General features: G+C 43.7%; 1 protein-coding gene across 1 annotated transcript; it reads right to left on the bottom strand.

Moving 5' to 3' along the window:
• Window positions 1-78: 78 nt before the first annotated feature.
• TNFRSF1A (TNF receptor superfamily member 1A) lies at window positions 79-21,658 on the bottom strand. Its single transcript, XM_033925584.1, has 10 exons — window positions 21,503-21,658; window positions 7,838-8,039; window positions 7,340-7,468; window positions 6,958-7,104; window positions 6,790-6,874; window positions 3,246-3,310; window positions 2,867-2,977; window positions 2,102-2,142; window positions 1,547-1,721; window positions 79-1,020 (listed from the first exon to the last, which is right to left on the bottom strand). The coding sequence occupies exons 1-10, from the start codon at window positions 21,527-21,529 to the stop codon at window positions 746-748; spliced, it is 1,257 nt and encodes a 418-aa protein (XP_033781475.1). The 5' UTR covers window positions 21,530-21,658; the 3' UTR covers window positions 79-745.
• Window positions 21,659-23,506: the final 1,848 nt, after the last annotated feature.

Here is a 23,506-nt window from a genome sequence, read left to right as displayed (position 1 = left end):
TTCGCTCCAAGCTCTTTAAAGGACATGAAAGTGCTTTTCTGCAGGTCTCTCACATTAGCAGACAGGGCACAAGAGAGCTAGAATCTGAAACACTCCTTTATTTCTCCAATAGAAGCTGCTTTAAGTGTATTTACAAGAAAAACTTTACAGTCATAACACTGAATCCTGTTTTATACAAATTAATGCCCAACTGAGTAGAAAGCCCTCTCCCTGAGGTTAGCTTTGGAAAATAGTTCATTTGAGGGTACTTGTGTTTATCTCGTTTCATTTTAAGAAATATTTTGGTTTGGGTATTCTCATTCAGTACACACGGTTTTTAAATGGGCTAAAGATATTCATACGGAATAATTGTACTTTGTCTTCTGGTCATTTTCAGGCCTATTTTCAGCCTACAAAATGTGTACTAAGGTCCCAAATGCAGAAATAAAAATTAGTAGATACTGTTGATGAAGGGGAAAAAAAAAAAATCAGACTTTTGCTTTGGAAAGCTTTAATAGCACCAAGAGGCATCTGAGTCAGTAACATAAAGCTTTCTCCTCCACCCAGGGCAGGCCCGACTCCTGTGCCTCATGTCTGATGCTCTACCCGCTGTCCCTCAGCGTAAGGTGCAGGGCCTGAAACAGGATCGGGCCTATCAACCTAGGTATTTCGTCCCATCACTGATGCTGAAGAAAGGACCTGGCTGGTCTCAGAAGCTCATCCACAATTCCAAGGAAAAGGAAGGGAATAGACCCAAGATGAATAGTTAAAGCTCTTGCTGCAGGGACTCCTGGATTTTTTCACTGCAGCCACTGAGATCCATTTCTCTCAGGACTCGACTAATTGTTTCCACTGTGGCCCCTGCTTGCTTTGTCTGCTCCCGCCAGGCCAGTAACATCCCATACTGGGCTTCCCGGTAACGACGGTCATTCTGCATCTCAATTCTCTCAATGTCATAGTCACTGAGGCCCAAACGACGCATGAACTCTTTCCACCGAGAGGGGGGCACGTTGTCCACCACAGCATACAGGACCCGAGGATCTAGCGAGAGAAAAGGAGAGAGCACTTAATCGCTTTGAAATTGCAATTTATGGTAAATAATGATAAAGAAAAACATGATAAACAATGAAACGTACAACTCCCATGAACTGAAAACAACCAACAGCAAAGTGGATAAATCATCATTAATGTATAGACCCTCCCACCCACCCCCACCCCCCCCCCACCCCCAATAAAAAACTTTCTGCTCCCACCCCCTCCTGTAGCGACTCAGGCATTGTTCTCAAAAAAAGAGCCAACCCAGTCTCCTCAGCGCCTTTGGTTCTCTTATGAGCCCCAGAATAAAGAAAGGAGATGCTCTACCCACTATTATCCTGGTGCCTGTCGCAAAAAATTAAATGAATTAAACTTAATGATGTTGTATTCCTTTGAATGTAACATGTTGCAGAGAGGCTACAAGCACACCCAGGTACAGACACCCACATTCAACCTACAAATGCACCCCCCACGCACGATCTCTGATGGAGAATGCAAGACCAGAATCTTCCTCAGCTACTTAAATTCTTACTTTCTGGCAGCTGTGCTATCACAACGTCATTGATACAGTCTGGTAACTTGGTGTTCTTTGCTAAAGTCAGTCGTTCTTCAGATTCAGATGGTTCCCTTCCACTTTTGTTATATTCCAGCTGAGAAAAACCAGGATAACCAGGGAGGTAGGTTGTCGAGGTCTGTGCTATTACCAGCTGCAGAGAGATCCATAGGGTTTAATCTATATTGAAACCGTGAAACCAAGGGATGCAGCAAGAAGAAGAAAAAGCTGGTGCACCAAAAACAGATCAGCGAGAGGGAGGAGAGCATGGGTGCCTCTCACCAGGAATACACCAGGAAGAGAGAGAGAGAGCAGGTGCACCGAAAACAGACCGGCGAGAGGGAGGGAGAGAGCAGGTGCACCGAAAACAGACCGGCGAGAGGGAGGGAGAGAGCAGGTGCACCGAAAACAGACCGGCGAGAGGGAGGGAGAGAGCAGGTGCACAGAGAACATCCAGGAAAGAGAAAAGAAGTGTTAAGAGAAACAGAGATATTTTCACTTACTTAGAAGCCTCTGGTATATGTTTCCTCTTACCTGCTCTGGAGAAGGATGATCAGTGCTCACAGTTGTCACTACTAGAAAAAGCAGAGAATCGGAGGTCAAGAATCCCTTTTCCTCCCCTTTCCCCAATACCATACCCTCTCCATTTGGTGCTCTTTTCTCTCCACCTCTTTCAGCACAATGCCTTCCAATTCTCATCTCCCCTCCCACTACAACCAACCTCCCCATCACCTCTGCCCGGTGCTACACCTTTTCTTCTCAGCAGTATACTCACAAGCCACCTCTCCTCCACTCCCCCCTCAGTAATGCATTTCCCACCCAGTTCTATGTCATTTCCCCCAGCACTGTACCCACAAAATGTCCTCACCTTAAAGCTACAGCTTTCAATTTGTTAAGAAGATAAGAATAGTGCTACTGGGCCAGATCAATAGTCCATCTAGCCCTGTACTCTGCTTCCCAGAGTAGGTCAGACGAGTATAAACGTTTCTCGCTACCAACCCCAGGGCAAGCAGTGGCTTTCCGCTTGTCTATCTTAATAGCAGATTATGGACTTTTCCTTTCCTCTACCTGCTCTAACCACATCCAGAGCTTAACTATAAATTATCTCTTCTTTGTTTTAAAGGTAACTTTATAGTGTGTCTCCTCATGTTTGTACTTTTTCAAGAACTAAACAATCACTTTGCCCCACTCTCCTCCACTCAGGATTTTATAGACCTCTCTCATATCCTCTCTTCTTGCTTCACCTGCCCTGATTTGTGTCTCACTCTTAGGCACAGAGAGGGGCAAAGCATCTCTTACCCTGGCGGTACCAAGGCTTTTTTCTCCAATACATCCACGCAAAGCCAAGCACCGTCAAGATAAATCCAGAAGGCAGTAGAGCCATCATCGAAAGCAATCCAGGGCTGTGACCTGAGGAGAGAGAACAGGCTGGGACTTGAGGCGAAAGGGAGAGTCAATTCATGAGTTATGATGATCTTATCATGGACTTTCTTTGTGTATTTATTTGGCTCTATTAACACCTTTTCATGAAGCAATACCTTGGCAAATCTCTTCTAAAAGTGGTTAATTAATCTAACCAAATGCAAGGGGCGGGGCCAGGACCCTCTCGAAAGCAATACAGAGACAAGTGTAAGTTAAGGAGCAGAGCAAAGGGAGCCCCAGGAGAGAAGATACTTACTCGTGGATGGGTCTGTGGATCCCAAAAGTCTGCCGCAATGTTTCTCGCAATCTGAGTCCTGACACCTGTGAAAGAGGAAGACATTGCAGAGGTGAAAGGCTGAAGGGGAGGGTTAGTGTAGAGTGAGCCTGGGGGGGCAAATATGCACGGTAGAACTAGTCTAGGACTAAAGGAGGATGGATTGAGACATCCGGGGTTTACTTTCCATTGTCTCAATCCGTCCTCCTTTTTTCTGGAGCCAGATGAGGGTAACCCTATAACTAAACAGCCTCATATATAGTATCTGGAGAGGGGAAGAATTACTGAGGCTGCGACATTAAGTTTCTTTATTTCTGATATACCGTTTATCATACAAGTATCTAAATGGTTAACAATAACATATAATTAAAAAGTAAAAATCATAGGAGGGAAGCATTTACGCACTGACGTACATCAAACGTAAGGGAAAGGGGGAGAGGGAGGCGATTACGTCCATCAAAATCAAAATGAAATTAAAAAAAGGGAAATACATTTAGCGAGGGGTCATTTCAAGAGAAGCCTTTTGATTTCCAAGGGTTAGAAACATAGAAACATAGAAAAAAGCGGCAGAAAAGGGCTATAGCCCACCAAGTCTGCCCATTCCAAGTATCCCTCCCCCCTGAGTTTACTCCCTTAACGATCCCACATGAGTATCCCATTTCCTCTTAAACTCCGTCACGTTGCTAGCCTCTATCACCTGGAGTGGGAGTCTGTTCCAATGATCCACCACTCTTTCGGTGAAGAAGTACTTCCTGGAGTCTCCATGAAACTTCCCTCCCCTGACTTTCAGTGGATGCCCTCTGGTGGTCGAGGGTCCCATGAGCCAGAAGATATCCTCTTCTGTCTCGATGCGTCCCGTGATGTACTACAAACTAGATGCATATCTCCTTGAGATAGGCATATAAAGATATGGTTGGCTATAAAATAAGCCAGGTGAATACCTAGCAGGGCCTCCGCGTGTGCGGATCGCCGGACTTGATGGACCGAAGGTCTGATCCGGAGATGGCGCTTCTTATGTTCTTATGTTCTTATGTTCTTACTTATACGTTTCAATCATATCACCCCGTTCTCTTCTTTCCTCAAGTGAGTACAGCCGCAATTTCTTTAGTCTTTCTTCATACGTGAGATCCCTGAGCCCTAAGACCATCCTGGTTACCGCTCGCTGCACCGACTCGATCCTCAGCACATCCTTTCGGTAATGTGGTCTCCAAAACTGGACACAGTACTCCAAGTGAGGCCTCACCATGGCTCTGTACAACGGCATCATAACTTCAGGTCTCCTGCTGACAAAACCTCTGCGGATGCATCCCATCATTTGTCTTGCCCTGGAGGTAGCCTTCTCCACTTGATTGGCAACCTTCATGTCCTCACTAATGATCACTCCTAGATCGCGTTCCGCCGTGGTCCTAACCAAGGTCTCACCATTTAGAACATAAGTTCTGCACGGGTTTCTCTTTCCCAGGTGCATTATCTTGCATTTTTTAGCATTGAATCCCAGCTGCCAAGTAGTCGACCATTGTTCCAGAAGCAGTAGGTCGTGTGTCATATCATCATCAGGTAACAAGCTTCTGCCTACTATGTTGCAAAGTTTGGCGTCGTCGGCGAACAGTGATACCCTTCCTCTAAGTCTCCGCGTCATATCTCTTATGAATAAGTTGAATAGAATCGGGCCCAGGACCGAGCCCTGCGGCACTCCACTGATCACTTCTGATGCTTTGGATGGGGTACCGTTCACCACCACTTTCTGAAGTCTACCGCTCAGCCAATCCCCAACCCATGTAGTTAGAGTGTCTCCTAATCCTATCGATTTCAGCTTGTTCAGTAATCTTCGATGAGGGACGCTATCAAATGCTTTACTGAAATCCAAGTATACCACGTCCAGTGACTCTCCTGCATCCAGTTGTCTAGTAACCCAGTCAAAAAAGTCAATCAGATTAGTTTGGCAGGATCTTCCCTGGGTGAACCCGTGTTGGTGTGGATCACGCAGTTTTTTTTCGTCTAGGATTGTGTCAATATTCTGTTTGATCAGTGTTTCCATGAGTTTACAGACTATAGACGTGAGACTCACTGGTCTGTAGTTTGCTGTCTCTGTCCTGCAGCCCTTCTTGTGGAGTGGGATTACATTAGCGGTTTTCCAGTCCAAGGGGACCCTTCCTGTGCTTAGGGAAAGATTGAAAAGAACAGATAATGGTTCAGCCAGGACTTCCCTTAACTCCCTGAGCATTCTGGGATGTAGGTTATCCGGTCCCATGGCTTTGTTTACTTTGAGTCTTGATATTTCTTCGTAGACGCTACTGGGCGTAAATTCGAAATCTTGAAATGGGTCTTTCTGATTATCTCCTTTCTGCAGCTGTGGACCAGCTCCCGGCATTTCGCGGGTGAACACTGAACAGAAGTATTGGTTTAGTAGTTCTGCCTTCTCAGAATCTGATTCCGCAAAGTTACCGTCCGATTTCTTCAGGCGTACTATCCCATCTTTATTTCTTTTCCTGTCGCTAATATAGCTGAAGAAAGATTTATCCCCTTTCTTAATTTTCCGTGCTAGCTCTTCCTCCATTCGGAGTTTGGCCTCTCTGACTGCTGTTTTGACAGCTTTAGATCTCTCTAGATAGTCCTCTTTTGCCCTCTCTCTGCCTAAGTGTTTGTAGGTGATAAATGCGTCTTTTTTCTGTTTAACTAGGTCTGAAATTTCTTTACTGAACCATTGGGGTCTTTTGTTTCTCTTGCGTTTATTTACTGTTTTTACGTATCGGTCTGTTGCTTCGTGTAGTATGGACTTCAGAGACATCCACATGTCCTCCACATTGTCAGATCTTGCTTGTTTATGTAGCTCCTGGTGGACAAAATCTCCCATGCGGTTGAAGTCTGTGCCTCTAAAGTTGAGAACCCTTGTTGCTGTGTTTGTTTTAGGAAAACCTTTCTTGAGGTTGAGCCATACCATATTATGGTCGCTGGAGGCTAGTGTGTCTCCTACTGAGACTTCCGTGACGCTATCTCCATTGGTGAGAACTAGGTCTAGTAGTGCCTGGTCCCTGGTGGGCTCCAATACCAATTGCTTGAGATTTGCTACCTTTATGGAGTTTAATATTCTTTTGCTGCTACCCGTAGTCGCGGAGAGTGTGTTCCAATCTGCATCTGGCATGTTGAAGTCTCCTAGCATTACTGAGTCCCCGCGCAGTGTGATGTTCTCTATGTCCTCGATTAATTCTATGTCTTTGTCCTCCTGTTGCCTGGGAGGTCTATATATCACACCAAGGTATAGGCATTTTTCCTTTCCTCTGGCCAGGTTCACCCAGATGGATTCCCCGGTGTATCTAACATCTGTGATTCTGGTGGTTTTGATGCTTTCCTTAGTGTATAGTGCTACTCCTCCCCCCAATTTTCCCACTCGGTCGCAAGAATGAAAAGAGTTGTCACAGAGGATGGGGTTAAAGGGTGTATGTGAGTTTTCTAGTCGGAGGTGGGTGGAAAGGGGTGCAGACGGGACTGAGGATACTCCGCTTGGGACATCTGCTTGGTTACTCACTCTTTGCAGGGGTGACAGGTTCTGTCCTCCATGGTGAAGTAAAAGCCATAGAAGCAGTTACAGATGGTGTCGTCGTAACCCCCACCTGCAAGAGATCAGCATGACATGACATTTCCTGTACTGGCTTGGCCGGGCCCTGCATCGGGAGTGAAAACAGCCTTTACTCACACTCAGTCAGGATTTTGCCATTTTGGCACTCTGAGCAGTTCTTGCACTGGAATGTGTTGCCAGCCGATACCTGGTACTGACCCTTTGGGCATCCACAGACGGTGCCCTGAGTGGAGGTGCACTCGGACTTCTCCACCTGTCCCAAATCTGTGACGGAGCAAATGGAGACACTGGTGAGGGGGGAAGGAAGCGTCAGAGACTAACGTATGCAACATATAACTACGGCACCCTCCAAATGTCAGTCAGCTCAAAGTTGGGGCCCAGGCCATGAAATCAGCCATCAAAGCTGATCATGTTCTAATTTGCATTGTGCAGACAAGATGTTGCTCTGGCCTATGCTATAAAGTTTTATTTCTGATGAAAAAATTATAGTGATTAATACCTTTTTGGCAATTATAACACTTCGAGCATTTTCCAATGTAATTCTCCACATCTGTGTAGGTCCTATTTCGACATGGTCTGCACTCAGTCATCAGCCCAGTTCCTTTACAATGTGAATACCTATAGAAACCTAAAAAAAATTAAATTGTCCATATCAATCAATATAGAACAGGAAAACCAGAGAAGGAAGTCATGCTTTCTGTTAAACATATTGCATTAAGAGTGTTCACTTCAGTATCAAAACATTGCAGTTGCAAGAATTTTACCAAAAGCAGAGAGAGGAAATGTCTCTCTGGTACCAGCAGGAGGCGCACTCCCTAGGCTGCAGCTGTCAATGATAATCCCTAGGACTACAGAGAGCAGAAGAAATGGAAGTATCTCTCTGGGACCAGAAGGATTGAGAAGAATCCCTGGGACTGGGAATATGGAGAATGGAAGTGATTCTCTGGACGCAGCAGGACAGGAGGCCTTCTCAATATTTTTTTTTAATTTTTGTTACCTCTCTGACATTTCTTGCAGCAGAATTGTCTACTAGGGTCTAAGTGCTCATCGGATTTGCAGTCAACATTCCTCCTCTTCCTCATAGAGTTTCTGGAGAAGTTCCCATGTCCCAGTGGTGCTCCCTGAATTAGGATTGCCTCTGGCAAGGAGATATCCCCAGGGATCTCAGCAGCCAGCAAGAGATGTATATTCATAAAGACCTGGGACAAAAAGAATCGTGATTAAATCACAGAAACATGCATAGACAAAGAATTTGATGAAAACATAACTGATGTGAAATCCTGAGGCAAAAGGAGTCGAGTGAGAGTAATGCAAAGGGTTGAAAGACAATTTGTTTTGTCCTTTAAGTATCCTGCAAGTATCTGACCTACTCGTGGCATTCCCTTCCAAATTTATTTTTAATTTAAGCCTCTTATTAGCAAAATTATAAATCCCAAAATAAAAAACCAAGATAGTATTGGCCTCAGGTACACTAAGGGGCCTCTTGCTTAGCACATCCTTACAAGGGTCATTGCCATGCACTAAGGCCATTTTTACCACAAGGGTAAAATGGCTGATATTTCTATTTTCAGCATTAATGGCCATATGCCTCCACTGTCCTCCATTTTGTAGGTGGTAAGGACTGACATGCTAATCAGTGAGAGGCAGTGTAGCTTCACTAACCAATCCCATGCAGAGCCGCTACCAAGGTTAACAGATACAGTTTATTTTTAGGGAACGGGTAGCATGCACCAATCCCAAAATTGCTGCTAAACACCTAAGCATCCCCCTTGGTGGCATTTTTTGCAGCAGTAAGTGCTTGCCTTAGCTTAGAAAAAGGCCCCTGGCAAAAGGAAACTACTGAAGTCAACTCATCTTCAGTTACTGAGAAACATCTGAGCTAAATCCTAATCTCAATTCCTTGTAACAGGTAAACACAAACTTTACATCTTGTAATATTCACACAACCCAATTAGGGAATGTCTCGATATATAGCAGATAATCTTCCTGAACACCAGAGGGCGCTTTCTGTCAACTAGCAAATATGCAGTTTCTCAGGGACAGGGGGAGGAGATTTGTTGTATATATTTCTTGAAACATTATAAAAATATTGAAGTAAAATAAATTTTGTATAACTACACACTACATCATTAAGTCATTATTAAGATGGACTTGGGGAAATTCACCACTTATTCCTAGGACGAGCATCATTAAATCTGTTTTACTACTTGGGACCTGGGTTGGCCACCGTTAGAAACAGGATCATGGACTTGATGGACCTTTACGGAAAGGGTGGTAGATACATGGAACAGTCTCCCGGAAGAGGTGGTGGAGACAGAGACTGTCTCTGAATTCAAGAGGGCCTGGGATAGGCACGTGGGATCTCTCAGAGAGAGAGAGAGATAATGCTTACTGTGGATGGGCAGTTCTATGACCTCACAATGCAGGTGCAAAGAGCCTTAGCCTATAGGAAGAGGAGATGCAAATGTTAAGAGCCTTAGCCAATAGGGAGAGGAGGAGACAGTGGATGCTACGGATGGGCCATTTGGCCTTTATCTGCCGTCATGTTTCTATGTTTTCACAGTGTCTTCTATTTTCCAAAAAAACGCCTCATCAAGGGGAACGCTTAGGTGTTTTGCAGCAATTTTGGGACTGGCCATTTCCAGTGACTGGAGTTTTTCCAAGCTGGCTAGCACCTGGCCAGTTAAGACAATATTCAGATTTAACCAGCTACAGCTTAGTGGGCAAAGTTTTACTTGGTCACCATCATGGAATCATTTTAATATGTATGTTTTAATTGTGATCCACTTTGGTTTAAAGCGGAATGAAAAATTTTAAAAATGAATAAATGGCCACAAAAAGCCTGGCCAACATCTCTAACCACCCCTACTCCTTTTTACAGGAGCTCAGAGGACTTAGTCAACTGGGGTTCATAACAGCTGCAACGGTGTTTCTAGAGGACTGCTGTTACCTGATTATTTTTATTGTTATAATTGTTTGTTAACTGTTTTCAACTTATTCTTGTTGTAGAAAAAATGTCAAACATGGAATAATAAAAATAAAGTTTAAAACCAAACAAAAAAATGGTGGAAGCTAAGAATTAGCCTATCTGCTTGCAGAGTTGAGGTATCTGCCTTGCTGTAGAAAAGATCTGGCAACAAGTTCAGACTGGAGCAGTTCATTCACCTTAATCTATGGCACAAAACAGGATGAACCACCCCAGTTCTCTCCAGACTGCTTGCTGTCTCTCATACACTCTCCAAGGAGCAGAGTCTCTTGCGATGGGAGAGAGGGCAGATAGCCAATCTGTTCTGGGCTGGCTCCTGGCTCTCCTGTCTCAGAAGGAGTTAAAATCATAGTAGCAACTCAGCCTTAGGGGAAGAGGAGGGAGTTTCCCATAAAGAGACTGGCAAAACGTCAAGCAGAATATTAGGCAAGACAAGAGAACAAACAGGAAGTGGGGGGTGAGTTCCTGACAACTCCCAGCTAATACGACTCAGAACCAAGTGGCGAAGGGAGGACCTAGGCAGAGACTAAACTCGAGCAGACAACACTAGATCTATTTCACTTCTGAGATTCTTTAAATATAGTCAAATAGTTCGTAAATACCTGAAAACTTGGTTATTTTCAAAAGTGTAAAATTTCTCTCTCCTCCTTTTTCCTTATTATTCATTCTACTGTAAAGGTTTAGTTTAGTTCATATTCATTATTTAATCGGACGCTCGCCTCCAGAAACTCCTTAAACACGCAATGAGTTGGGGAAGGGATAAATATTTTTGTGTATTCCAACAGGTTTGCCAAAACCGTTTACAGCTTATTAAATGATGGCTCTTAAATCCCAAAATTAAACATGGCACAGTAAAGTCCAAATCAGAGACTGAAGTCTGTAACTCTCTGCTTCATTTCCTCAAACAGGAAACACCAAGCTGAGCCCAGGAGAGGAAGCAGCTTCTGTTTAGAAAAGAAGGCAACCCCCGCTGCTGCTGCGACGGCCTCCCTTTCCAATGACTCTGTCTTTGGGAATGCGACAGAGGAGGAAGCCACCCAAAGCAGTGCCCTGCGCTCCATCCAAGATCAAGGGGATCTCGCCATTGGCAGATGAGAGAACGCAGCCCATACTATTCCGCCAAATCATCTGACCCCCGCCATATGCCAGAGCAGGGTCTGAAACTCTGTGGTGCACTAACTGATTAGCGTGGGTGTTAGTCTATGGACACATTCGCACGCGCTAATCGGTTCAAGTTTATTTCGTATTTGATAAAATTACTTTTTTCAAAGATTACAAAGCGATGAACAACAAATAATTTTCAAATAAGGGAGACATACAATATAGGGATGGACAGACATGTGCTTTGTAGTTTAGGATCATCAACAAAGTGGGTCATCATGATACGATATATTTTATTGCTATTTCAGTTTCTAATAATGTACTTTACAAGAGCAACTTATGGTTAACGTTTCCTGACCCTGATGAAGTACAGAAACATGGATTCATGTTGGGAGGAGAAATTCAGATACGTTAATCTAATCTAATCTAATCTAATCTAAACCTTAAGTTTATATACCGCATCATCTCCATGAGTATGGAGCTCGACACGGTTTACAAGAACTTAAAATAGTGGGTAGAGAAGAAGAAAAAGAATTACATGAACTTATGTGTAGAAGGGGGAGAGAAAGGGGGGAAGGATAGAGTTACAATTTGCTGAAAAGCGTAAGTTGCTCTTGTAAAGTACATTGTTAGGAACTGAAACAGCAATAAAATGAAGAAACTCGATGGGATCGATGCAGACCCTGGCCGGATCCTGCTATGAAATACAGCAGCGTCTGGGCCATCCCCAGCTCCACATTCCCTTTCCACTCTCCTCCACTAGGACTGTCGCTGTCTCCTCCGAAAGCCTCTTGCTCATTCAATACCTTTGCATAAGGCGGTGTGGTTGCTACTCCTCCCTAATGTTCTGTCCATTGCTATTCTCAATTGTGGTTCGTCCATTTGTTCCTGTACGTTGTACTATGTCATTCGTTTTATTCCCCAAATTTTTATTTTTATATTGTAATCTTGCTGAAGGGCTGTCGGGGATAAGATTTGTCTCTTTGCAGATGATACCAAAATCTGCAAAAGAGTAGACACGCCAGAACAACAGGAAGAAAAACCTGGCGAAGCTGGAAGAATGGTCTGAAATTTGGCAGCTAAAATTTAATGCTAAGAAATGCAAGGTCATGCATTTGGGTTGCAAAAAAGTTTACATATTATATATGGGTAATTGTTTTGTTCCCGGAGCACGTGGCTTGCTCAGGATCAAAAAGAATTCTTCACACCCAAGTAATTTAGGTGACTTAGCGTGAACAGTGGACATCACAGGAGCCAACTCTGTGGGTGCTTGACTAAATTCCTTGATCGTGTCCAGGGAGAGAGAATTTCCATCGGGCAAAGCTCCCCCAGTTGGCTGGATATTGTCACAAACCCGAGCCCAAGACCGGCCTTGTGCCAGGGAAGAATGATAAAAAACACCCCCTGAAACTAGTCCGGGCTAACCATGTTGTCCCTGTTAGGCAAGAACAAGAACCGGAAGCACAGGCTGTGTTCAGTCCTAATGCAGAACACAGCCTGATGAAAACTGGTAGGGCCCCTTTAAATCCTCCATTTTGTGGAAAGCTGGCTAAGCAGGGGAAAAGGCAACCACAGCTGAAGGAAGTTCAGCCCCGGAGTAGGGCTGGGCGTGGTACAGCAGCTTGGCAGCATTTAGAGAGCTGGCTGACCAAGAGGAAAGGAGACGGAGGAGAAGCTCTCAGGTGGAAGGAGCCTCCAGGTCCCCCTGAGACAAGGGACATTGAAATGTTGGACACAGAACCAGATGATACAACCCTAAAAATCCTGAAGGTGAAGCTATGGAATGCAACACTTTACCAGAGGTGGGATTATGTGAAGAAATGGAAATCAATTAGTTTGGAATTGTTTTTTTTTGTGCTGAGTTTTGTTGAATGTTTCCATTTCTGTTGAACATGAGGATTTTCTTGAAGGCTGCTAATTAATGGAATGGATGCTAGCCAAGGGTTTTGCTGGTATGAGAAGTTTTTTTTTCTCTTGCTTATCAAGAGCTGCTGTGAAAGAAACTTCAGCAAGTTCTTTCCAGCAGGTGTGAATATCCTGGAAGCTTGAGACAGGATTTACACAGTACCATGATGAATAGTTTGCAGGTTTCTTTTCCTTTGATAACAAGGAACCCTTTGACAAATCTACCAATCTTTTGTTACTGCATTTAATGAGGCAGCGCTGCACAGTGCAGTATACCATACATAGTTTGCCAATTTCCAATAAGACTCTGGAAGAGTCAAGGACTATCAAGAGACTTTGTTACACCTGGAACATTGATAAAGAACTTTGGAACAGATATCCAGACCAGGCTGGTTTCTAGCATATTATGTTGTATGTTTTTGCCAAAGAACTTTTGGAATACATTTTCTTTTGATGCATTTTTTTTGGACTTGCCAGTTGAACAATAAATTTGATTTTTGTTTCTTTACTTACCTGTGTGAGGCCATCCTGTTTGTACACATAGGTTAAGTTTATGCACAACAGGGACTTCCTCCATCTTGAGGAAGCACGCTGGGGAGAATATTGTAAGCGTGGGCCGGTTACCGTGAGCCTTGAGGGCCGGCCACGCTACAATATTCATTGATAATAAGCTTTTCCAATATCACTCATTAAATACTGTGAGCTTCATTCACTAACGGTTACTTATTACATATCTTATACAATGGCCCCTGGGATAAATAATGTGCAATGAGGATTTTAGCCTATGTTTACTGTTAGTAAATAATCTATTTTTGCATCTTTTCACTTTATATTCATAATATTGTACAGTTTAATAAAGTGCAAAGGTAGCAAAAATGCATTATGCAATATAGCACATGACCATCTCCAATTGCTTTTAGCAAAAGTGCGGTTATGGATTCATTTACCTGTACAGCGACGTGTTTGATAGCTTTTAAATGTTTATTTGTTTCATGTATGGGGTTTAGTGAACTGCCTAGGTTTTTAGGTGGTGTATAAATTATTTAAATAAGTAAATAAATACAGTTTTCCAGTTTTGTTGCTGTAACATCAACATAACAGTAAAGAGAAATGTTTTACAAATGTTCAGAACAATCCGGAACTAGGGAAGAGAAACTCTAAAAGAACATTACATTGATGACGTCCCATACCCGTAGTGCTTCACAATGACCCAGAGGATCTGCAGTTTTCTAGACATCACTATTATGATTAATATAAGAACATAAGAATGGCCTTACTGGGTCAGACCAATGGACCATCTGGTCCAATATCCCGTCTTCGCGGAGGCCAATTCAAGTCGCAAATACCTGGCAAAAACCCAAATAGGAGAAGCATTCCATGCTACCGTCCCATGCCTGTCTCAACAGCAGACTGTGGACTTTTCCTCCAGGAACTTGGCTAAACCTTTTTGAAAACCAGCTACATTAACTGCTCTGGCAATGCATTCCAGATTTTAACTATTCTCCTCCTATTGGTTTTAAAAGTGTTACTCTGTAATAGAGAATCACACGGTGACAAAATTCATCACCGTTCCCGTCCCCGCGGATAACCGCAGGAAATAATCCCATGTCATTTCCTTCAACACCAGCATTCTTCAAAGCAAAGCTTGCGGGTCAGTGGTTGTGGCCATTCATACTCTGATTCTTCTCTCTCTCCTTAAAGAATGACATGAAGATGGTTTCCCGTGGTTATCCGCGGGGACGGTGATGAATTGTCACTGTGTCATTCTCTACTCTGTAACTTCAAGAGTCCCCTAGTCTTGATGTAGTGAATAACAGTGCTGTCCATAGCACTAGTTAATGACAAATCTATGCCACTGAGCGGCTTTACTGTCACTGAAAATTCACATCCTTTTCCTCCTCTAATAAAGTGTTTGGTGACTGTGAACTTGAAACAAAACTGTGACATATAATTCAATGCGAGAGTGTATGTGCTGCCCCTGAAATACTTAATTGGGCCAAAAACAAATCCACGAATGTGTGTCAAACCCTTATCTGGGTTAAATCCCCCACGTTTCAAATTCTTCTTTAGGGATTCATTGCATCGTAGGTCTTAGGACCTCTTCTCTCGGTGTCCTGATCTCCTCCCATGGACTCCCAGATCTACCTCTCTACACCCCAAATTTCTCTGCCTGTTTGGCTGGCATTGCTGCCTGGATGTCCTGCCGTTATCTGAAACTATTTAATCATATAGTGAAGAACTCATACAACAGCGAGACCACTCAGGGCTCGAATACTCTCCTGGCCCTAGAGCTTAACATATCAAACCGTCACTGGCCCAAATGTTTCATTTTATTTTTTTTGTATACTTATTTTAAATTATTTTCTAGGTAACTTCTCCCCATATTAGAAATTTCTAAACTGTAAACATTTCACATAGGTCAAAAAATATATAAAACACTTAGTTTTATTGTTTTAAAACACTTGGTCAGGGGCGGTCATCCTTACATGTTTCGCCGTGTGCTGTATCAAGGATGCCCCAACTACCTTAAGCGTTGCCACCATTCATCCCAGACTAAACATGTCCACGATTGAGCTGCTCCTCTTTCCTTCTAAACCCTCTGCTCCTCGTTCCAGTCTCCTTTGCTTGCAACCTTGGCGTCATCTTTGATTCCGACCTCTCATTTTCTACGTACATCCAACAAACTGTTAAGGCCTATCGCTTCTATCTCTACAACATCACCCAAATTCACCCCTTCTGCTGGAGCTCACGACCTGGACCCTTGACCTCACGCTTTAGACTACTGCAATTTACTTCTAACATGTCAAGCTAGGATGTCTCTGCTTCAAGGTATTATCAGGCCTAGCCCCTAAATACATAATAGACCTCTTCTCATTCCCAACTAACAGACATGAGAGAAGAACACACCTGAAATTCGTTTCCCCACCGGCTGGAGGATGCAGATATAAGAGACATCATCAACAACTTCTATCGTACCAAGCAGCCGTATGGGGCAAAGACCTAGGAAAACTAATCACACACTCAAACAACTATAGCGAATTTAGGAAACACCTAAAAACATACCTGTTCGCAAAGTACATAGGTAACGAATAAGGACAATAGCCCCCTTCCTAATTCCACCCACATCTGATCTTGCAAACTGTTAACCTCTAATATCTAAACTATGAATGTTCCAATCAATTTATGAAACTTTTCTAACTCATCGTAAATAGCACGGAACTTCTTGGTCCGGCAGTATATAAACTGTTGTTATTATTAATGTTGTTAATTTCAGATGTTCACTGTTATACTCTGTAATTCGCTGTCTGTACAGTTTCTCCTCATTGTAAACCGCCTAGAAGTCGCAAGATTGTTGGCGGTATATAAGAATAAAGTTTATTATTATTATGTCTCTCTCTAAACCGTCTCTCTTCCCTGCAATCTGTGCAAACCTCTGCTGCACGACTCATCTTCTACCAACCTCGCTCCGCTCATGTCACCCCTCTCCTTAAGTCACTTCATTGGCTCCCTATCCGCCTTCGCATACAATTCAAACTCCTATTGCTGACCCACAAGTGTGTTCATTCTGCTGCTCCTCAATATCTCTCCTCTCTTCTCACTCCTTATACACCTCCCAGAGAACTCCGTTCCTCAGATCAGCTGCTCTTAGCTATACCCTTCTCCTCCACTGCCAATTCCAGACTTCGTTCCTTTCATCTAGCTGCCCCATATGCTTGGAATAAACCACCAAGCCCGTTCCCTTACTTTGTTTAAAAGCAGACTGAAAACCCACCTTTTTGATGTAGCCTTCAATCCATAACCCTACTCCTCACTGCCCTAGCTAGATTAACCACCAACCCTAACTGTATCCATGGCATCCTGTTTCTGTCTTGTCTGTTTAGATTGTAAGCTCTTTGTGACTCTGAACAGCGCTGCGTACGTCTGGTAGCACTATAGAAATAATTAATAGTAGTAACTTTCTTGTCATGAATTGCTGGTTAGGTTCATGGAGTTTTCGCTTGGGAATCCCTCATTTGTCGAGCTCCACTTCCGTGGAGATGATGCGGTATATAAACCTAAGGCTTACTTTAGTTTAATACGGTGAAACTTGCCATTCTCCCGAGTGCTCCGTTAAGCATCATCTTGATGTCATCGTTTGAAACAACTTTATTTAACTGACACTGAAGACAAAATTAAAACCGTTCCTTCTTTCACTCATTATGATACTACCTAACTTTATTCTATGCGTTATCATTTGAGGCAACTCTTAACTTACTCACAATGAAATAAAAATCAATCCATAATACATCTCTACTATTGTGTTATGTGTCGAATATTTGGAAGTCCACTTAATTTCTCCAAAACAACCTGACATGTAACTTAATTCTGGCAATTATGTTCCTGCTCTTGTCCAACATGTCCTTCTAATATCTATGCACTATTCGGTCACCATGTATGGCGTTCCAGTCCAATGTCTCATTGTCCCCATGGACCCACCGTTTCCAAATGGTTTACTGAAAGCTTCTATACTGCTACTAATGACTGGGAAATCAATTCAGAGCTTCTGTAAAGATGTTACAATACAGACATAATTAAACCCTAATCAATCTATTAGAATCGCGTATTGTGCTCTATGTTTGTCGTTAACATACTCATTTCCTGAAATCTAATTTCCTGGGCTTTCTGTGCTTTTGTCTATCATATCCTCTACAATTTTGGGTACCCTATCATGTTCCTAATGGGGGGCTAGCCAACTATCTCCTCTATGTTGTATTATTGACTAGAGTAGTCTGTGAAGAGGATGGTCTCTATCCCTTTCTTGAACTTTCCGGTGTCCTTTTCTCGTTTTAATTCCTTTGGGAGGGTGTTCCACCACCTCGGAGCCATCACGGAGAACATTTTGTATTTGATGTCTCTGAAGGAGGGAATTTCCAGCAGGTAATTTTGGCTCCAGCGTAGTGCGCGTGCTGATATGTGATGATGTAGTTTGACTGCTAGATATTCTGAGAGGTGAATGATTTTGGGTGTCATCAACAGGATCTTGAATTTCACCCTGCTTTCAGCTGGGAGTCGGTGTAGCTTTTTCAGTAGCGGCTGGTACTCGTCTGCCTCGGTTTTCCGCTGCTGCATTTTGTCCTGTTTGAATCTGCTTAATCATGTATTTTGGAATGCCCAGTAGGATCGCATTGCAGTATTACGTTGGCCGTTGCTTGATGGTGAGGTAGAGTTTAAGTGCTCTGACCCAGTAGGGTTTGTCACATGCATTTTTTATGATGCGTTGGATCATATGTAGGTTTCGGTTCAGCTATACTCCTAGGTTCCTCACCTCTTCCATGGATGATTTTATGGTTTTGCCATTCAGAGTTAGTTGGTATCTTGGGCTATTTCCTTCCCATTTGTTAGTTAGCCATAGTTCTGTTTTCTCCTTGTTGGCTACTAGACTTTTTATTTATTTTTTTTAATTCACTTTACATTTTATTGTAAACCGCTTAGATTTACCTGGGTTTTAAACTGAACTTGAACCATTTTCCTAAGCCTGCTTTGACCCTCTGCTTAGCTTTCACATTTTTTTCTTTAATGGGCTGATCAGTTGAATGTCGCCTGAGTAGATGTAGCGTTCCCATCCCCAGCGCATGTTGAAGTGCAAGGGTGACATAGCGGATCCTTGTGGTTCCCTGCATTGCCCGCCATTCTGCCCTCGTTAGGCTTTTTGTAAGAAAGGATTCTACCCATGCCATGATGTTTCCAAGAGAAAAATCCAATACTGTTCTGGAATGGTTAACCTCTGATGTCTGTCACCCCCAATAACATTGGGTGTGATACTTGATGCCAAATTGAGAATGAGGGCACAATGAGAACAGTGCTTACTGGGATTTTCGGGAAGTTTTGCAGAGTATGGTGATGTCAAAATTGGACTACCGTAATGCCTTGTACTTGGGTATGGCAGCTAGTAGGGTACGAGCTTTGCAAATTGTGCAAATCTCTGCTGCTTGTATGTTGAGGGGGGTCACATTCTGATCACATATCCCCCATATTAAAGACACTTCATTGGCTTCGGAGAAGGTTATCATGCTGCTGTACTGGGCCTCACCTGGAGTACTGCGTCCAGCACTGGTCGCCATACATGAAGAAGGACACGGTGCTACTCGAAAGGGTCCAGAGAAGAGCGGCTATAATGGGTAAGGGGCTGGAGGAGTTGTCGTACAGCGAGAGATTAGAGAAACTGGGCCTCTTCTCCCTTGAAAAGAGGAGACTGAGAGGAGACATGATTGAAACATTCAAAATACTGAAGGGAATAGACTTAGTAGATAAAGACAAGACTGTTCACCCTCTCTAAGGTAGGGAGAACGAGAGGGCACTCTCTAAAGTTGAAAGGGGATAGATTCCGTACAAACGTAAGGAAGTTCTTCTTCACCCAGAGAGTGGTAGAAAACTGGAATGCTCTTCCGGAGTCTGTTGTAGGGGAAAACACCCTCCAGGGTTTCAAGACTAAGCTGGACAAGTTCCTGCTAAACTGGGACATATGCAGGCAGGTGAGGCTGGACTCATTTAGAGCACTAGCCTTTGACCTGGGGGCCGCCGCGTGAGCAGACTGCTGGACAGGATGGACCACTGGTTTGACCCAGCAGCGGCAATTCTTATGTTCCAATACAATTTCATATACATTACAAATCTATGGTAAACTACCCAGATATTTCAATGATATTTTGCAAAGATCTAAGCCAGGGTGTACATTGAGATCTGAAAAATGCAAGTTACTGGATGTGGGAATAAGAGGCAGGTCCAGTTCCATGGAACAGTATGTGAGAATGTGTTAAGGTTTAGGAAGTTATTAAAATCCAATTTTTAAGTCATTGAAACAAAGACTTTCTATATTTAGGAAGATTTTTGTATTATGCTGCTCCTAAAGATGTTTTGTTTGTTTTTTTGTAAATGTTTGTTTAATGATTTTGGATGTTTTTACTTTGTCACCTAGATTTTAGGCAAAAAATATTTTAAATAAATAAATAAAATAATAGATTTTTTTACTTGTTCTGCCAATTCCAGACTTCCTTCCTTTCATCTAGCTGCCTCCTATGCCTGGAATAAATTACCCGAGTTTGTCTGTCAAGCCCCTTCCCTTGTTTAAAAACAGACTGAAAACCCACCTTTTTGATATAGCTTTCAATCCTTAATCCTCCAACCGTTCCCCTTAACTGTATCCATGACATCCTGTTTGTCTGTTTAGATTGTAAGCTCTTGGAAGCAGGGACTGTCTTCTTTGTGACTCTGTACAGCGCTGTGTGCGTCTGGTAGCGCTATAGAAGTAATTCATAATAGTGGTGTGAAGAGTTTCAGTCTTTGGGAGGCAGAGCTGAGATTGTGATGTCATCATGCCTCATTCCACCAATAAGAGCCAACCTCATCAGTGATGTCACAATGGCTTGATTGTCCTGTAGTCCCCTCTGCCCTCCAACCCAGCCAGCAGATTAACCCGTCTCCTTAACTGTATCCATCACATCCTGTTTGTCTGTTTAGATTGTAAGCTCTTGGGAGAAGGGACTGTCTTCTTTGTGACTCTGAACAGCGCTGCCATCTAATTTGATCAAACTCATGGTTGGCATTTCAAAAATGTTCAAGCAGAGGATGTGTCATAGTTTCAGTATTGAGCCTACTCCGATGTTCACTTAACCCAGTGGTCTCAAACTCGCAGCCTGGGGGCCACATGCGGCCCGCTAGGTACTATTTTGAGGCCCTCCATATGGTTATCATAATCACAAAAGTAAAATAAAACAATTTCTTGATCATTTGTCTCTTTAGCTATAAATGACAATATTATTATTAAGACTTAGCCAAAAGGAAAGATTTATAAACTATAAAGAGTTTTACCTCATTTCTTTAATAAGACATTAACTATGTTTTTTCTGAGGCCCGCCAAGTACCGACAAATCCAAAATGTGGCCCTGCGGAGGGTTTGAGTTGGAGACCACTGACTTAACCTAACCTTCGTGGAGATTTTAAATTGTATGTCCACCGAAAGATAGCCAAAGAAGGACTGAATGCCATATCGTTTGGATTCTTCCTCCCAATGGCCATCACTTTGCATTCGTCTACATTACGGGCTCCTTTTACTAAGGTGCGGTAGGGCTTTAACAGGTGGAATAGCCCCGCGTGCCAGACCTAGCGCACCTTAGGAAAAGGAGCGCTACATTTCGTGTCCTTGGGATGTCTTCTCATTTCCTAAGGTCGTTGTGTCCTTCACTTGTCATTTGTTATAGTGAGAATACAAGCAGAAATAAAAGGAAAATGATGTTTCTTTGGGACTAACTTAATCCACAGGCTCCAACCTTTTGGCTTTCAGTGTATTACATTAGTCCAGGAAGTGCTGAAAAGTTCTCAGCCCAACCCAGACGAAAATGAAGCCATGTCAAAAACATCGACTGTCGCTTAACTAAGCAAGAGAACGCTGGTTTAAGCTAGGCTGGCTCGGAATTTGGGCTGAGACCTTGTCATCCGGTCACCATCGGCATAGATCGTCCACCTTGAAAGACTAAACCCAGTCTAAACCCTGGACTAAGAGACTTCAGAGACTCAACCCTGGACTAAGAGACTTCAGAGACTCAGCCCTGGACTAAGAGCCGATGAAGCCGCTTCGCTCCGTCCCGGGCCTCCTAAGCTGGGCTAGTGGCAAGCACTTTAGGACGGACTCACCAGCCAAGCGATTGCAGAGCCCGGCATGTTGGGGACCCCGGTGGCTGCTCACTCTCCCGTCGCCCCGGGCCCACAAAGCATCTTCTGGCCCCCTCTTGCGAAAGCCGTCTCGGAGTTTGCAGCAGGAAGTGGGTCAAGAGCAGAAGGAGAGGTGGAGCCGGAGGTTGCCGCCTCCTCTTTAACCCATTCCCAGCGCTGCTCAAGGTGGGCACCTCTGGCACAGGCTGAGACTGAAGCCCGGCCCCTCCTCTCCGTCTAATCTTCCTGTGGACGGGGGAAATCTGTCCTCGAGCCGTACACTAGGTCCCATCCCCTCCTAGAAACACAGAGGCTCGGTGGGCTGGCGGGTGGGCACATGGGGAGGGCCATTGGAAGGTTTCCTTCTATCTCCAACATCACCCAAATTCGCCCCTTCCTCTCTGGACCCTTGAGCTCAGGCTTAAGACTACTGCAACAGGTCTCTCCTCAAATCACTTCACTGGTTGCACGGGGACAGAAATCCCACCTCCATCCCCGCCCGTCCCCCTAAAAAGCAGCAATTCCTTCTGACAGGATCATCAATTCCACAGTTCCTTTTGCTCTTTTCCTGGTGGAATCTCTTTGGTGGACCCTTTTTTTGTTTTCTGTTCAGGTAATTCACTTATAAACCCCCTCTTTTACTAAGGCTGACGTGTCCATTATATGGGTGTCAGGTCAAAGGCGCGTGCAATTGAGCTCAGTGCGGAGGTGCACGCCGCACAAAATTACTGTTTTTACGCCGCATTGCGGGGGGTTGGTTACGTTAGATAGATTGTGAGCCCACCGGGACAGATAGAGAAAATGTTTGAGTACCTGATTGTAAAACCGCTTAGATAACCTTGATAGGCGGTATATCTTTATTTTCTCTTCTTTATTAATTTCCAGGTACTTTAGTTAGATTGTGAGCCTTCGGGACAGTAAGGGAATTTTTTAAGTACCTTCTTACTTCTCATTTATAATCTTAATGTATATTTTCTTCAAACCGCTTAGAACCTAACGGATGTAGCGGTATATAAGAAATAAATTACATTACATTACATATATAAAATCCTAATAAAACTTAAACTTAAACTTGTAACCCCCCACATTTTACTGAAAACTTCACTTTTTCCCTGTTTTTAGGGAAAAAGTTAAGTTTACAGTAAAATGTGGAGGGTTACAACCCCCCAAACCCCCCACAACGCCGGCGCGATGTCCATTAAGTAAACTGGGGGGGCTCCCCAACAAAACCCCCCGTCGGAGCCCCTAAAAACTGTAATTTTCTTCAGCGTGCGCCTCCGTCTTGCGCTCAGTTGTCGGCGCGCGCCTTTGTCTTTCGCCGACTTGTCTATGAACCCATTATATGAAATGGACGAACCCTGCTTCCAAAGCCTTCCATCCCCGTGGGAGTCCCGTGGGTTAGGGGGGGATTCCCACGATCCCCATTCCCATGCAGACCTCTACTACAAATGTGTTAATTCTCCAGCCTCTCAGTATCTCTCCTTTCTTCACGACCCCCCTCCATTCCTCAGATCAGCTGCTCTTAGTGTTCCCCTTCTCCTCCACTGCCAATTCCAGACTTCCTTCCTTTCATCTAGCTGCCCCCTGTGCCCCCGAGTTTGTCCATCAAGCCCCTTCCCTTCCCTCGTTCAAAAGTGGGCCTTCAATCCAAAACCCTACTCCCCACTGCCCATCAAACCAGCCAGCAGATTAAGAAGAAGAAGAAGAATTTATTTTCTTGTATACCCCCCCCCCCCCCCCCTCCAGCAGTTCTAGGCGGTTCACAACAGAGAAACTGAGACATTTCAGTTAAGAAATACAATATCCCAAAACTCACAACTATTATAAGTTCAGCATGAATGAAATACATCAGTTAAAAAACACCATCTTAAATATGTCATCATTCTTGTTTATCAAATCAGTAAGTTTTCAGTAATTTCCTAAATGTAAGATAAGAACCTGCTTGGCCAATCAACGGTCTCGTCCAGGAATTCATCTTCCCCGCCT

This window comes from Geotrypetes seraphini, chromosome 16 (genome assembly GCF_902459505.1).
Source record: "Geotrypetes seraphini chromosome 16, aGeoSer1.1, whole genome shotgun sequence".
Classification (NCBI taxonomy): Eukaryota; Metazoa; Chordata; class Amphibia; order Gymnophiona; family Dermophiidae; genus Geotrypetes; species Geotrypetes seraphini.
This window is presented reverse-complemented; position numbering and strand designations above follow the sequence as displayed.

What these genes read in the sequence shown, in the direction of transcription:
- TNFRSF1A (XM_033925584.1), bottom strand. Translation starts at nt 21,529, where the DNA reads ATGCCGGGCTCTGCAATCGCTTGGCTG. An exon ending in TGGCAAAATCCTGACTGAGT is followed by an intron (nt 6,875 to 6,957) that starts GTGAGTAAAGGC and finishes GATCTCTTGCAG; the next exon opens with GTGGGGGTTACGACGACACC. An exon ending in ACCTGTCACCCCTGCAAAGA is followed by an intron (nt 3,311 to 6,789) that starts GTGAGTAACCAA and finishes CCTCTTTCACAG; the next exon opens with GTGTCAGGACTCAGATTGCG.